General features: G+C 52.7%; 1 protein-coding gene across 4 annotated transcripts in view; it reads left to right on the forward strand.

The window, feature by feature from the left end:
• IL15RA (interleukin 15 receptor subunit alpha) overlaps nucleotides 1-12,588 on the forward strand; it is a 31,851-nt gene extending 19,263 nt beyond the window's left edge. For 2 of the 4 annotated variants that reach the window (XM_021065032.2, XM_003357781.5), the window contains 5 exons: nucleotides 1,033-1,143; nucleotides 3,515-3,676; nucleotides 4,246-4,278; nucleotides 9,301-9,379; nucleotides 11,770-12,588. In XM_021065032.2, coding sequence (XP_020920691.2) covers nucleotides 1,033-1,143; nucleotides 3,515-3,676; nucleotides 4,246-4,278; nucleotides 9,301-9,379; nucleotides 11,770-11,866 — 482 coding nt within the window. In that variant the 3' untranslated portion in view covers nucleotides 11,867-12,588. The remainder of the gene's footprint in view (nucleotides 1-1,032; nucleotides 1,144-3,514; nucleotides 3,677-4,245; nucleotides 4,279-9,300; nucleotides 9,380-11,769) is intronic. The other 2 variants (XM_021065035.2, XM_021065034.2) reach the window with 2 other exon arrangements.
• Nucleotides 12,589-12,809: the final 221 nt, after the last annotated feature.

Here is a 12,809-nt window from a genome sequence, read left to right on the forward strand (position 1 = left end):
TTACTCTACAAAAGAGAGAGACTGACCCACCGTCTTTCACGAGAATTATGACTTAGCAAACATTTACTGCACACGTTGTGTGTGTCCAGCTGTGATACTTTGTCACAGCTCCTCTCTGGGAAGGCCAACCAACAAGGCCGTTCAACAGCAAACTCGTGGCTGTGGGACTCCTTGAAAAGCCAGACTCTCCCATGGTCTCTGTCGGGCTGGATGCCCCCTGCCCCTTGCCCTCCCCGTGCCCGGCCATCATGCACCATCAGAGGTCGGGCGGCCCTGCGCCCATGCACAGGCGTCTCTCGGCTGGGAACAGGGTGACAGGGCATCCCGTGCCGTTGCAGGGATGAGCCAGGTGAGCACAGGTATGAGCAGTAACTGCGGGGTGAGGACAGGGGTGAGTACGGGGGACCCCCCCCAGAACCTGTCATCCAGGGGCAAAAATAGAGGCTCTCCGCCATTGGGAACCTGACTGTCCCTTCAAATTCCAGTTCCTCTGTGTGAGTGACTCAAGGACAGAGAAGAGCTTCAGGCTGGAACGGGACAGGTTGTGGGGGACGGAAGAGGAAAGAAGGGGGCGTGGCCCAGAATCAGAGGCTTTAGGACTCAACACGGGGGCGGGGGAGCTTTAGGTCTCATGTCCCCAAGACCCCACCTCTTACCACCACCAACCGCCTCCCTCACTCCCCCGACCTCTGGGGCCAAGAGCAGTCCACCGAGTGATCGGTTACTTTCCTGGGCAACAGCCGGCGTTGTAAAGCTGGGCTGATGTCACTATCATTCCAGCCAAAAATGGAAAGACTTCACTTTTCCAAAAGCCTAGAGAAAAACTGCTCGCGGTTTGTTTGCACTCGCGTGGGAATTGCGGAGTGGAAAACAGAGACGCACTGTTTACGTCTTGTGCTTCCGGCCCAGCCCGAGAAGCCGGCCATGTCCATTCTCCATTTGCCTGTTTGTGTTTTATCTACATCCAGTTCTGAAGCCACCCCAGCTCCCACCCTCGGGATCGTAAATGCCGTGTGGTTGTCCTCTCTCCAGGAGACCCCTCCCTGACTCGCCAAAGGCCAGCCTCCACGGCATCCCCGGCATCCCCGGCATCCCCGGCAGGGGTGGCCCCAGAGCCGGAGAGCCCCACCCCTTCTGGAAAAGGTAAGAATGTGGGAGACGTTTTCAGGACCCCCGTCCCTGCTGCCGCTAGGTCCCCAGAGAGGCTTCAGCTTCGTGGACCCCTGCCTGAGTCCCACCGCAGACTTCAGGAAGAACACACAGCTCTTCTTCAAGCCAAGAATGAGACTGGATGCTAGTTTCATTCCCCCATCTCTTTTTGGCTTTTTTAGGGCCACACCCGTGGCATATGGACGTTCCCGGGATAGGGGGTTAAATCAGGGCCACAGCTGCCGGCCTACACCGCAGCCACAGCCACGCCAGATCCTTAACCCACTGAGCAAGGCCAGGGATCGAACCGGCATCCTCACGGATACTAGCTGAGTTCTTAACCCGCTGAGCCACAACAGGAACACCTCATTTTCCCTTTTAGACCAAAGTTGCCTGATAGCTGCGCTGCATGTGTGCATAATTAATAACGGTTTAAACGCCACTCTGAATAAGCCAGATCACACACTGCTGTAGACATACAGCCTCAAGAACCGGGGAGGGTCTGAGGTTTGGCCTGCCTTGAACATGACCCTTCCTGGGTCTCGTGGGCGCTGGCAGAAAAATGACCCTCCTGGATCACAGATGGAGGACATTCTTACCCGGCACAGCAGGCAGCAGGACCATCGGCATCTTTCGCCACGTCCCCAGTCCCCACGCCCCTTAAACAGACCTGAACAGATGCTGGTACAGGCAGTGCACGTCGCTGAGGGGGAAGCCTGTGCAGGGAAGCTGAGTGTTTCACTGCTGGCGTGAACACATCCGCCCTGTGTTCCGGGGGACGGGGGGCAGGCCCTGTCTGAGCAGTCTTGAAAAGATAGTGCCTCTGCTGGATGCCCAACCGGGAGGGCCCCGTGCCGAGCTGGCTCCCAGCAGCCCCCACTGCGACTGCATCAGTACAGACGCAGGCGTGAAGCTGCCAGGGTTCTGCGTTTCTTAAGTAAACTCTACCCTAGAGTTCCCACTGTGGCGCAGCAGGATCGGTGGCATCTTGGGAGTGCTGGAACGCAGGCTCGATTACCCGCCTGGCTCAGTGGGTTAAGGATCTGGTGTTGCCACATCTGCAGCTTAGGTCACAACTATGGCTCAGATCTGGTCCCGGCCCAGGACTCTATATGCCGCAGGGCAGCCAAAAAAAGAAAGAAAAGCAAACTCTACCCCAATTTCCCCAGCACCACCCTGAAGCGAAGAAAATCTGAGCTCCTGGATGCTCAGTGTCCTGGGACAACGTGCCCTGTATCCTCAGATGCCCTCTGTCGACTCTTGATTTCCTGTGGCCCGTTACCCTGTTACCCCGTGTGGGGCCCTTCCCAGTCCCCGTCCCTCCCTTCCCCGCCAGGCAGAGCCACCCTGCTGTGTGCACGACCCTGCTCAGGCCGCCTCCCCCCACAGCTGGTTCTGAACAGTGCAGACTCACTGGGATCTCCTGGGAGCTCTGGGTGGCCTGAGGATGCCTGGGTGACCAAGGCTGGGAACCAGTGCAGAAAGGCGGACGGAGAGGCCAGAGCAGCGTTGGCTCCCGGTCACCGTGCCGGCGGCAGACAGGAGGGGCTGGGCCACTGGCCACGTGTACGTGTGGGGTAATCCCAGAAGCCCCTTTGATCCAAGTCACACCTGGTTCAAGGGCCCTCTCCGGGTGGGCGCGCTCTGCGGGGGGGCGTATCTGCAGAGCGCCTGGGCCCTGCAAGATCCCAACAAGGGCGAAAGCGACTGAGGCGCCCGGGACGTGTGGCGGGACAGCCCAGGATGCGGGTCACAGCCACGCTCGCTCACTCATTTTGCAAGGAAAGAGGACAGCAGAGTTGCACCACCGCACCTTACAGTTTGGGGTAGCTCTCGGCCAGTTAGGGACAGGGAAGCTAAGACCTAAATGCAAGGCAGGCCACCCACCCTCCCCGAGATGGGGGCCGAGCCAGGACTCGCCCTCCAGCCCCAGTCTCTGTCTAAAGGTAAGGTGGGCCAAATCTCAGGTTCCCCTTATTTCAGACGTTTTGCCCAAACATGTGAGAAATGAAGGAGAACCAGCATCCCGGGGTCTCTGGCAGGCGCGGGTCCACTCGTCCAGCAGAGCCGGCTCTCAGGTGTCCCACGTGCCTTTTTCAGTCTATACCTTCTGGTGCCGGCTTCTGCTCAGACCCTTGGGATCTTTAGGTTATGTGCCCCGTGATGAAGAATCCTAAATCCTCGAGTGTTCCAGAAGGATGACGATGTTACCCACACAAGGGATTTTCCCCAAGAGCCTGGAACAGCGTGGGGGCGGGGGCGGGGCAGGCTCGGCCGAGCAGGTGCTAGTTAGGGCCGCCCTCCGCCCCAGGCTGAGGCCCTGTTCTCACCATTCTCCTTGACTGTGTCTTGCCCTTCCCTGCAGAGCCAGCTTTGACTTCCAAGTCAGACCCCACAGTGTCTGCTCCTGGACCAGGATCCAGGCTGATGCCGTCAAAACCTCCTCCCACAGGAACCACAGGCGTAGTCAGTAACGCGCCCCCCCAAGCCCCGTCTCAGACAACAGCCATGGCCCCGGAACACGCTGGTTAGTGCTGGCTTTGCCTGCTTGTGGCGAGGGCAGCTCCCGGGGGCTGCTTCTGAGACGTGGGTGCGGGTCTGGAGTGAGCCGGGGCCGGGGCATGGCACCCAAGTCAGGAGGACGCAACACAGCCCCAGCCTCCTCGCTCTGGTCTCTGGTCTGTGCTCCACCCAGCTCGGCTCGGCCGGAAGAGAAAGCCTGTTGCCAACACATGTATTAACCCGCATGGCAGAGCCTTTGCCAAGAGTCCCAGTGATGCTTGCCTCCTCCGGATACAGGAGGATATAGAGAAAGCTTCCTGCAACCTGGAGTCACAAGTGCGGGGGGCGAGCAGGGGCCAGCGGGGGGTGGGGGGTGAGCAAGCTGCATCAGCCGTAAGGGCGCATCTATTCTGAAGCATGGCCTGGCATCTAAACAAATGCCCCCCATTCTGTGCTAAAGCGAGTTTGGTTTTGCCAGCGTGAATCTCTCCAGGCTTTAAGGCGGGAGCCAAATTGCCCAGGATCTCCCCTGCTTAGCGAGAACTGCGCGCCTGGGACCACAGCAATCACTGAGCTGCATTCTCTTCTCTGCAGGTGCACGACTCAGTCCCAGAGCAGTGGTGGCCGGTGAGTATCTTCCTTTGTCCTGGTGGCGTTTACGCTCAAGGATCCCCGGTGCCAGGGTGCTGGGCAGTCCTGGCCTATGGCTGCTGTCCCAGCCCATGGTCATCAGCATCTTCCTCTGTCACTCTCAAAGCCGTCTCCGTTACAATTAAGTTACACAGTCCCCCGTTTGCAGAATTCTGGCTTGACTGCTTAACGTCGATAGCTTCTCACTGCCAGGCTACTGGCATGGAAAATGGAGTTGGTGCCCTAGAGAAAGGGCCGCCCTGTCCGGCTGTTCAGTTCTGCTAAGCGGGGCGAGACTGTTGTCCGGACCCATGAGAAAACCACAAGTGGCAGCAGCCGTCATTAAATGAGGTTCTGCCATAAACTATGTTCATCTTTCACCAAGAGTTTGTACCATTCGCTCAGCAGCGAGAATTCGAGTTTCTCAGCGTAAAAGTCACAGAAGACCCACACGTTAGGGTGAAGAGAAAGTTTCATCGAGTGTAAGGAGGAAAATGGAAGCGTGTTTATACGAATGAAAGAAAGACAGGAAAGGGAGAGACTGAGCAAAAGAGACACTTCTGTGCAAGGAACCATGGAAATATAGTTTTTTTAAAAAAATGAAAACAGGAGTTCCTGTCATGGCTCAGCAGTTAACGAATCCAACTAGGAACCATGAGGTTGCGGGTTCGGTCCCTGGCCTTGCTCAGTGGGTTGGGGATCCGGTGTTGCCGTGAGCTGTGGTGTAGGTCGCAGACGTGGCTCAGATCCCTCGTTGCTGTGGCTGGGAAGTAGGCCGGCAGCTGCAGCTCCAATTCGACCCCTGGCCTGGGAACTTCTATAAGCCGAGGGTGTGGCCCTAAAAAAACTACATAAAACAGGAAGTGTAGCTGATTTACAATGTTACGTTCATTTCAGGTATACAGCATAGTGATGCAGTGTTTTTGGAGATCATACGCCATTGAACATTAGTGCAAGATAGTGGTTACAATGCCATTGAACATTAGTGCAAGATAGTGGTTACAATTCCGGGTGCTAAAGAGTAGGTCCTTGCTGCTTATCTATTTCACATGTAGTACTTTGTATCGGTTAATCCCATGCTCCTAATGTATGCGTCCCCCTTCCTCTCTCCTCTGGTAAACACAAGTTTGCTTTCTGTATCTGTGCTCTTGTTTCTGTTCTGCCTATGTATTCATTTGTGATTTTTTTATTTAGATTCCACATATAAGTGGTATAAGATAGCTGTCTTTCTGTCTGACTTACTTCACTTAGTATGATAATCTCGAGCTCCACCCCTGCTGCTGCAAATGGCATTATTTCATTCTTTATGACTGATCTCTCTCTCTCACACACACACACACACACACACACACACACACACACACCTTCATTCGTCCCTCAGTGGACACTCGGACTGCTTCCCTGTCCTGGCTGATTGTAAACAGGGCTGCTATGGACACTGCCGTGCATCTTTTCAAATTAGTTATTTCTGGTTTTTTTCCCAACACATGCCCAGGAGTGGGACTGCTGGATCCTACGGTAGCTCTCTTTTGAGTTTTCCGAGGAACCTCCACACTATGTGCCCCAGGGGCTGCACCAATTTCCATTCCTACCAGCCGTGTCGGAGGGCTCCCTTTTCTCCACACCCTCTCCTGCGTTTGTTAGTTGTGGCCTTTGTGATGACGGCCGTGCTGAGGGCGTGAGGCCCCTCCCTGCCGTCCCAAAGGACCCTGCATCAGCCACAGAGACCAGCGGCCCCTGGTCTCTGCAGGTTGCAGTCACGGTGGCCTCCTGAGCACAATAACCCTCCTTCCTCCCTCTCCTGCCCCCCCCCCCCAACTTCCCCTCTGTTTCTCCAAATCCTCTTCCTTTTTCTCCAACCCATGGACCCCTCGGGAAACAGAAAGGGCTGGGGGGTGTGGCGGTTGCTATCCTCATCCACGGCCTTGGTGATTCTGGTTTCAGTTTCTTTACCAAATGTGCCTGGATATAACCGGGGAGCAGGTCGGGGGTTTGGGTTCGAGAGGTTGACTTCCAAGTGCTTTGTTCTCACATTGGCTCAAGGAGCCCTCGTCTCACTGAGTTCGAGTCTGCTGCTTTTATTCACATTAATTAGAGACAGGAAGCTGCATTGTGAAAGTGGAACTACAGTTAACATCAGCTCGCCTTTTCCAATAAACCTCTCCGTGTACAGTAAATGCGGGCCACGCGATTGGTCCACCACGAGCGGACAACCTCGCCACTAAAACCTTGTCTTTTGCTCCTAACGATGGCTAATGCTAAGTCGGAAAACAACTTTCATAGTCCCATGTTTTCTGTTGTTTCTTTTGGAGGAACTCTTCTAGGCTTATTTTCAGTAGGTAGTTTGTTTTCGCAACTTTAGTTTCTCTTCTGATTACTAGGATCATTGCGAAGACAGCAGGGGAAGAAAAACTCAGACTTTGTTTTTATATGTTTGGCCTTTTATTAGGGCCGAATCCATGGCATATGGAAGTTCCCAGGCTAGGAGGGGCGAATCGGAGCTACAGCTGCTGGTCTACACCACAGCCACAGCAACGCAGGATTCAAGCCACGTTTGCGACCTACACCACAGTTCACGGCAACTCTGGATCCTTACCCCACTGAGCCAGGCCAAGGATCAAACCTGTGTTCTCATGGATACTGGTCGGGTTCTTAACCCTCAGAGCCACAACGGGATATTCATGTCCTTATGGATATCAGTCAGGCTCCTTTCCACTGAGCCATGATGGGAAATTATTTTTTGATTCGTTTCTCTCAATCAGCTTTTCCACTTCTATTATAGACATCTTTCTATGTTAACAAATTCCAATTTCATAGTTGTTCTTTTTTGTTTTTGTTTCTGGTCTTTTTTGGGGCTGCACCCGCAGCATATGGAGGTTCCCAAGGCTAGGGGTCCAATCAGAGCTCCAACCACAGCCACGGCAACGCCAGATCCTCAACCCACTGAGTGAGGTCAGGGATCGAACCTACAACCTCATGGTTCCTAGTCAGATTTGTTTCCACTGTTTCCAGATTTCATAGCTTTAAAAGGCTGGAGAATATTCCAGTGTAGGGGTGTGCCACATTTTGTCTAACTAATTTTCTACTGATCAGATTTCGATTAACATTTTAAAAGTTATTTCCAACAGTGGTTCGGGGAATACTCCTGTTGACATAGTTCCCATTTCCTTAGAATCCATTTCTAGCAGTGGCATCAGAGCGACAAAGAGGCATCTTCTCTAACGCTTCTGTTACATATTAACAGCTGCCCTGGAGGCAAAACTGGACCGTTTCCTCTCCACCTGCCGAGAATCCAGGTGCTTCCTCTCCTCCTTATAATTTCCGGTCCAGCAGTATTTGAAGGCCGAGCCATGGGTGACGCATCCTTGTACACAGGCTGCGTGCTGTCGTGTAGGTGCAGGTCCAAAAAGCTTAACGGTCCAGGAGATGAAGGTGCCTCCTGGTCCACAGAGAGACGCCTGGGTCCCCAGATGTTCATGGCCCGTAGGTGATTTTTGCAGGGAGACTTCACAGTATTTCTTAAATTTTAATTTTTAAATGTAAGAACGTTTTGATTTTTTAATTTACCTTAACCTTTAACTTTTTCTCAATTTTTTATTTTTATCTCAATTTTTAAAATTTGTTTTTTTAATTTAGGGCAGAGAAAGACAAATACCATATGCTATCACTTATATGTGGACTCTAAAATACGGCACAGATGAACCTATCAACAGAAAAGAAACAGACGCACAGATAAAAATCAGACTTTGGTTGCCAAAGGGGAGGGGGTGGGAGTGGGACGGACGGAGAGTTTGGGGTTATAGATACAAACTGTGACATTTAGAATGGAGAAGCAATGAGGTCCTGCTGCACAGCACCGGGAACTATATCCAGTCTCTTGGGATAGACCATGATGGAAGATAGTATGAGAAAAAAAAAATGTATATATAGTTATGACTGAGTCACTATGCTGTATAGCAGAAATTGATACAATACTGTAAATCAATTATACTTTAAGTTTAAAAATTAAGAATTTTTGGAGTTCCGGTCGTGGCGCAGTGGAAATGAATCCGACTAGGAACCATGAGGTTTCGGGTTTGATCCCTGGCATCGCTCGGTGGGTTAAGGATCCGGCATTGCCATGAGCTGTGGTATAGGTCACAGATGCGGCTCGGATCTGGCGTTGCTGTGGCTCTGGTGCAAGCCGGCAGCTAAAGCTCTGATTAGCCCTCTAGCCTGGGAATCTCCATATGCCGTGGGAGTGGACCTAAAAAGATTAATAAATAAATAAATAAATATATCTATATATATAAATTAAGAATTTTTTAAAATTTAAGGCAAACTGGCCAAATCTGCCTGGAGCTTAAGACTGACAGAAGGTCTCCCTGCCTCGGGCTCAGCCTTCTTGTGCCCACATGAGGCTCCTACTCTCCTAATAGCCTCCAGGGCCCGAGTGGCTGGGCCCCACCCTCAGCTCCACCCCCAGCCCCACCCCCAAGCTGGTCCTTTCAACTCAGTCAAAACACCTGTTCCCCGTCTGCCTGCGCCACTGCGACACTCTCTCCCCACTGCAGCATCTGTTCTTTCCGCTCCCCCCCGACCCACAAAGTTGCAGACAACCCGCAAAGAGGAAAGTGGACTGAAATGGCACCGCAAGCTGTTTCTAAATCAGGACCACGTGAGGGGAAGGAAAGGGGGCGCCTGGCGAGGACCCTGTCTGTTGTCCTGACTTTGATGTATCCGCTGCTATCCTCCTGCCTCACCCCGTCCCTGCCCCATCACCCGTGTCACCTGATCGGGAAGGACGAGGAGGAGGAGGACCTGAAGGGGGACCTGAACTGGCCGAGGGGGTGGGAAGGGAGTGGGCTTGCTGCCCGGATCCACAGACTTGGCGGCGTGGCCTCGGGGGCTGTTGGTGCCGTGAGCTGGTGGGAAGGGATCTGCGTGCCTCTGCGGGGGGTCAAGTGTAAAGAGCTTTCAGAGGCTCGGAAAGGCCGGGGCTTCGAGTGCGATGCCAGCTCAGTTCTGCTCTCTTTGCAGTGGCCGTCTCCACACCGTGCGCCCTGCTTCTCTGTGGAGCGTGTGTGCTCCTCCTTGTGGTACATTTTAGAAGGTCAAGGTGAGTGGCTCAGGACACAATGTCCCTTCCTCCTCCTCGCCCCCCCACGCCCCCCCCCAAAAGGGCTGCATCCCCGTGGCCCAGCCGCCCTCGCAAAGGAAGACCCCCTTCCCGGGCTGCAGATGCAACCCGACCCCCATGGGACTTGGCCACTGAGCCAGGCCTGTGTCCTTTGCTTTCCAAAGCAGCCCGCAGGCTTGGTCAGAAGCAGGGCAGCCAGAGCCCAACACAGGACATGCATGGGGCCAAGTCACCAAAAGCCACTTTAGAAGGAAAAAAAAGCCCCCAAACCAATTAGATGGATTTGCAATTCTTATGATATATTCTGGACTGTGTTCTTCTCGAAGGTACTCCTCAAATACAGACACACTTCCCCACAAATGAACTCCTTTATGTTGGCCTTAGAAGTTCGAGTGCCTGAACTTCTGTATTTCAGCACTCATGGCAAGGTCGTCTCTGCCACTTGCTGAAATTTGTTTTTATTCTTTTTCTAATCTTTAGGCATTTTTACCACTCCTTCCTAAAAGCCCCAAATGGCATGTCAGCCTTGATTTTGTCGTTTGACCAGTGAGTAGCCACTGTTCCGCAGTGAAATGGTTGTTCCAGACCCTTCCTCAGCATTAAACCGTGAGGGGTATCGCGTGTGTCGAAACCAAAGTTTTAGTCACTAGACGTAAGAGTCTTTTCTAGATATTATACCCGTATAAAGATGATGTCATCCTTCAAGCCTAACTGTGACAAAATGAACATTCCGTGAAATGCTGCTGTGAAGCCAAAACGAAAAAGCCACTGAAAAATCCAGACATCTTCAAAAGCTGTTAATACCCTCGCAGCCCAAAAGAAATGCCATCAACCTCAGAGTTTAGAGATCAACGAAATAAGGTTGATGTTTTACTCAAAAGTTTGTCAAAACAACCCACCCCAAATGTTTTTTTTTTTTTTTGCTTTTTAGGGCCGCACCCACAGCCTATGGAGGTTCCCAGGCTAGGGGTCCAACTGGAGCTATAGCTGCCGGCCTACACCACAGCCACAGCAACACAGGATCCAAGCCGAGTCTGCCACCTACACCACAGCTCACGGCAATGCCGGATCCTTGACCCACTGAGCAAGGCCAGGGATCGAACCTGAAACCTCATGGTTCCTAGTTGGATTCGTTTCCGCTGCGCCGTGACAGGAACTCCTAGAAAATGATTTTTAAAAGGATTCTCAAAATATCACTACAACTAAATAATTTCCACATAAAATACTGTACTTGGAATTACATTCTTAGATTATAATGAATATATTCATTGATTCTATTTAAAAAGGAATATATACAATCTTTTTAAGAATACATTAAAATATATGCTTAAAAAGAATTTGTAATTTTTTTATTTTTTATTTTTGTCTTTTTAGGGCCACACCCACAGCATATGGAAGTTCCCAGGCTAGGGGTCGAATCAGAGCTACAGCTGCCAGCCTACCCCACAGCCACAGCAACGTGGGATCCAAGCCATGTCTACAGCACAAGCTCACGGCAACACCAGATCATTAACCCACTGAGTGAGGACAGGGATGGAACCTGAGTCCCCATGGATACTAGCTGGGTTGGTTACCGCTGAGCCACAACAGGAACCCCAGAATGTGTAAATTTGATCTGTATGTACAACAGACATGCTCATAAAAGGAAGCCGTCAACACTCACTGTATCATGGAAATAGTCGCACATGTTTAAGAGGAATCGGCAGACCTGACAAATGTGACTGCTGGACATTGGATGAACCGATTCTTGCCATAAACCGATAATTTGCAAATAAGTTATTAGGCCATTTGTCACTCAGCAGATTGGCTCTTAGAACGTGGCCTGGCGTCCTGATTTACAGTGTAGCCCTTCCTCCCTGGAGCTCAGACAGTGCACGCAAAGACATGCTCAAAGGTAGACGGTACAATCCGTGGGCCGTGGGCCGCGCTCAGGGCCCAGCGCACATCCAGCAACAGACGCGGAATTCAGAGGCCCTGGCTCCCCTCTGCTTGGCTTCTCAGGACTGATGTGTTTGTTTAGTTCACACTTGCTAAGTAATTGCCGGGAGCTGTTTTTGAACCTTTGTAACCATCACGCTGTTTTTATCCAGCCTGTCTGGACTGGCTCAGCTGGGCTCCTGGGAACTCGCTCCTTCTGTGGCTTCTGCCTTTTGAGCCACAGTTCCCACCCTCTTGCGGGGGTGGGGGTGGGGGCCTCAACAGCGCCCATAAACCTTGGTGGACGAAGAGACTCGATTCCAAAATATGATTTAACCGCTGACCGTGAGTGGTGGCCGTGTGCGCTCGGTTCTCCATCTGCGTGACCAGAGGGAACTGTCAGCTGACCCAGTCTCTCCTCTTTTCAAACGCTGCCCATTATCTCTTTACAGGCCAACTTCCCAGACACCTGGTATGGCGATGGAAAGCATGGAAGTCGTGCCAATGACCGGGGGCAGCGATGCCACTGGTGGGGGCACGGAAAGCTAACCCCACCCCTGGAGGAAGCTCCAGGGACGCCGAGGCCAGTAAGGGCCACAGGGAAGGCCCAGCTCTGCTCCAGCCCAAGAGGACTTCGAAGCCTGGGGAGCTGGCCCCGGAGAAACGCCCGCCAGGGTGAGAAAACGTCCTGGTGTCGTTTTACCATCTGTACCAGCCCAGGCACCACCTGCGCCAGCAGGTTCTCCAGGCTTGAGAGGGATGCTTGCTGCCAGCCCTGCCAGCCCACCCCTGGGCAGGGAGCCCAGTGCCCGGAGTCCTGCGGTGGGTGGCCGCCTTCCAGGGGGGGGGAGCGGGGGGGAGTGGAGGCCTCGGGTCTTCTGTCGGGGCATCTATTCATCGTGGCACTGATTCCGCGAGGCTCACCTGCTCCACCCTGCCACCCCTCGTCCTGACCTACGTTTACAGAGAGGCTCTGGGGAATCCCGAGGCTCCCCCTGCTTGGGAGACGTTTACAAGGGCGACGCCAGCACCAGCTCCTAAAGCCTCTCCCTGCAGCGGGTGCTCTACACGCACAGAAAGGGGGCATATAGTGTGCCCTGTGCATCCTCATAAGGACTCCGAAAGAAGACGACAGAACTCAGGGGCCCTCTCTCTGTACGTGCGTCTGTATTTATATCCTTCTTTTACGTCTATGTATTTTACGATTTCTATTTTGAAATTGTGCCTTGTATAAACAAAATAAAAGGTCTATTTTCAATACATAAAAGAAACTTGCAGAGTTCCTGTTGTGGTTCAGCAGGTTAAGAACCCAGCTAGTATCCACGAGGACGCGTGTTCGATCCCTGGTCTGGATCAATGGGTTAAGGATCCGGCATTGCCAAACGCTGCAGTGTAGGTCTCAGATGTGGCTTGGATCCTGTGTTGCTGTGGCTGTGGTATAGGCCAGCAGCTGCAGCTCCGATTCGACCCCCAGCCCTGGGAACTTCCGTAT

The sequence above is a fragment of the Sus scrofa genome, chromosome 10 (assembly GCF_054392235.1).
Source record: "Sus scrofa isolate SSC_HxYL_T2T_F1_AM1 chromosome 10, Sscrofa_HxYL_maternal_Yorkshire_Landrace_v2.0, whole genome shotgun sequence".
In the NCBI taxonomy this organism is placed as follows: Eukaryota; Metazoa; Chordata; class Mammalia; order Artiodactyla; family Suidae; genus Sus; species Sus scrofa.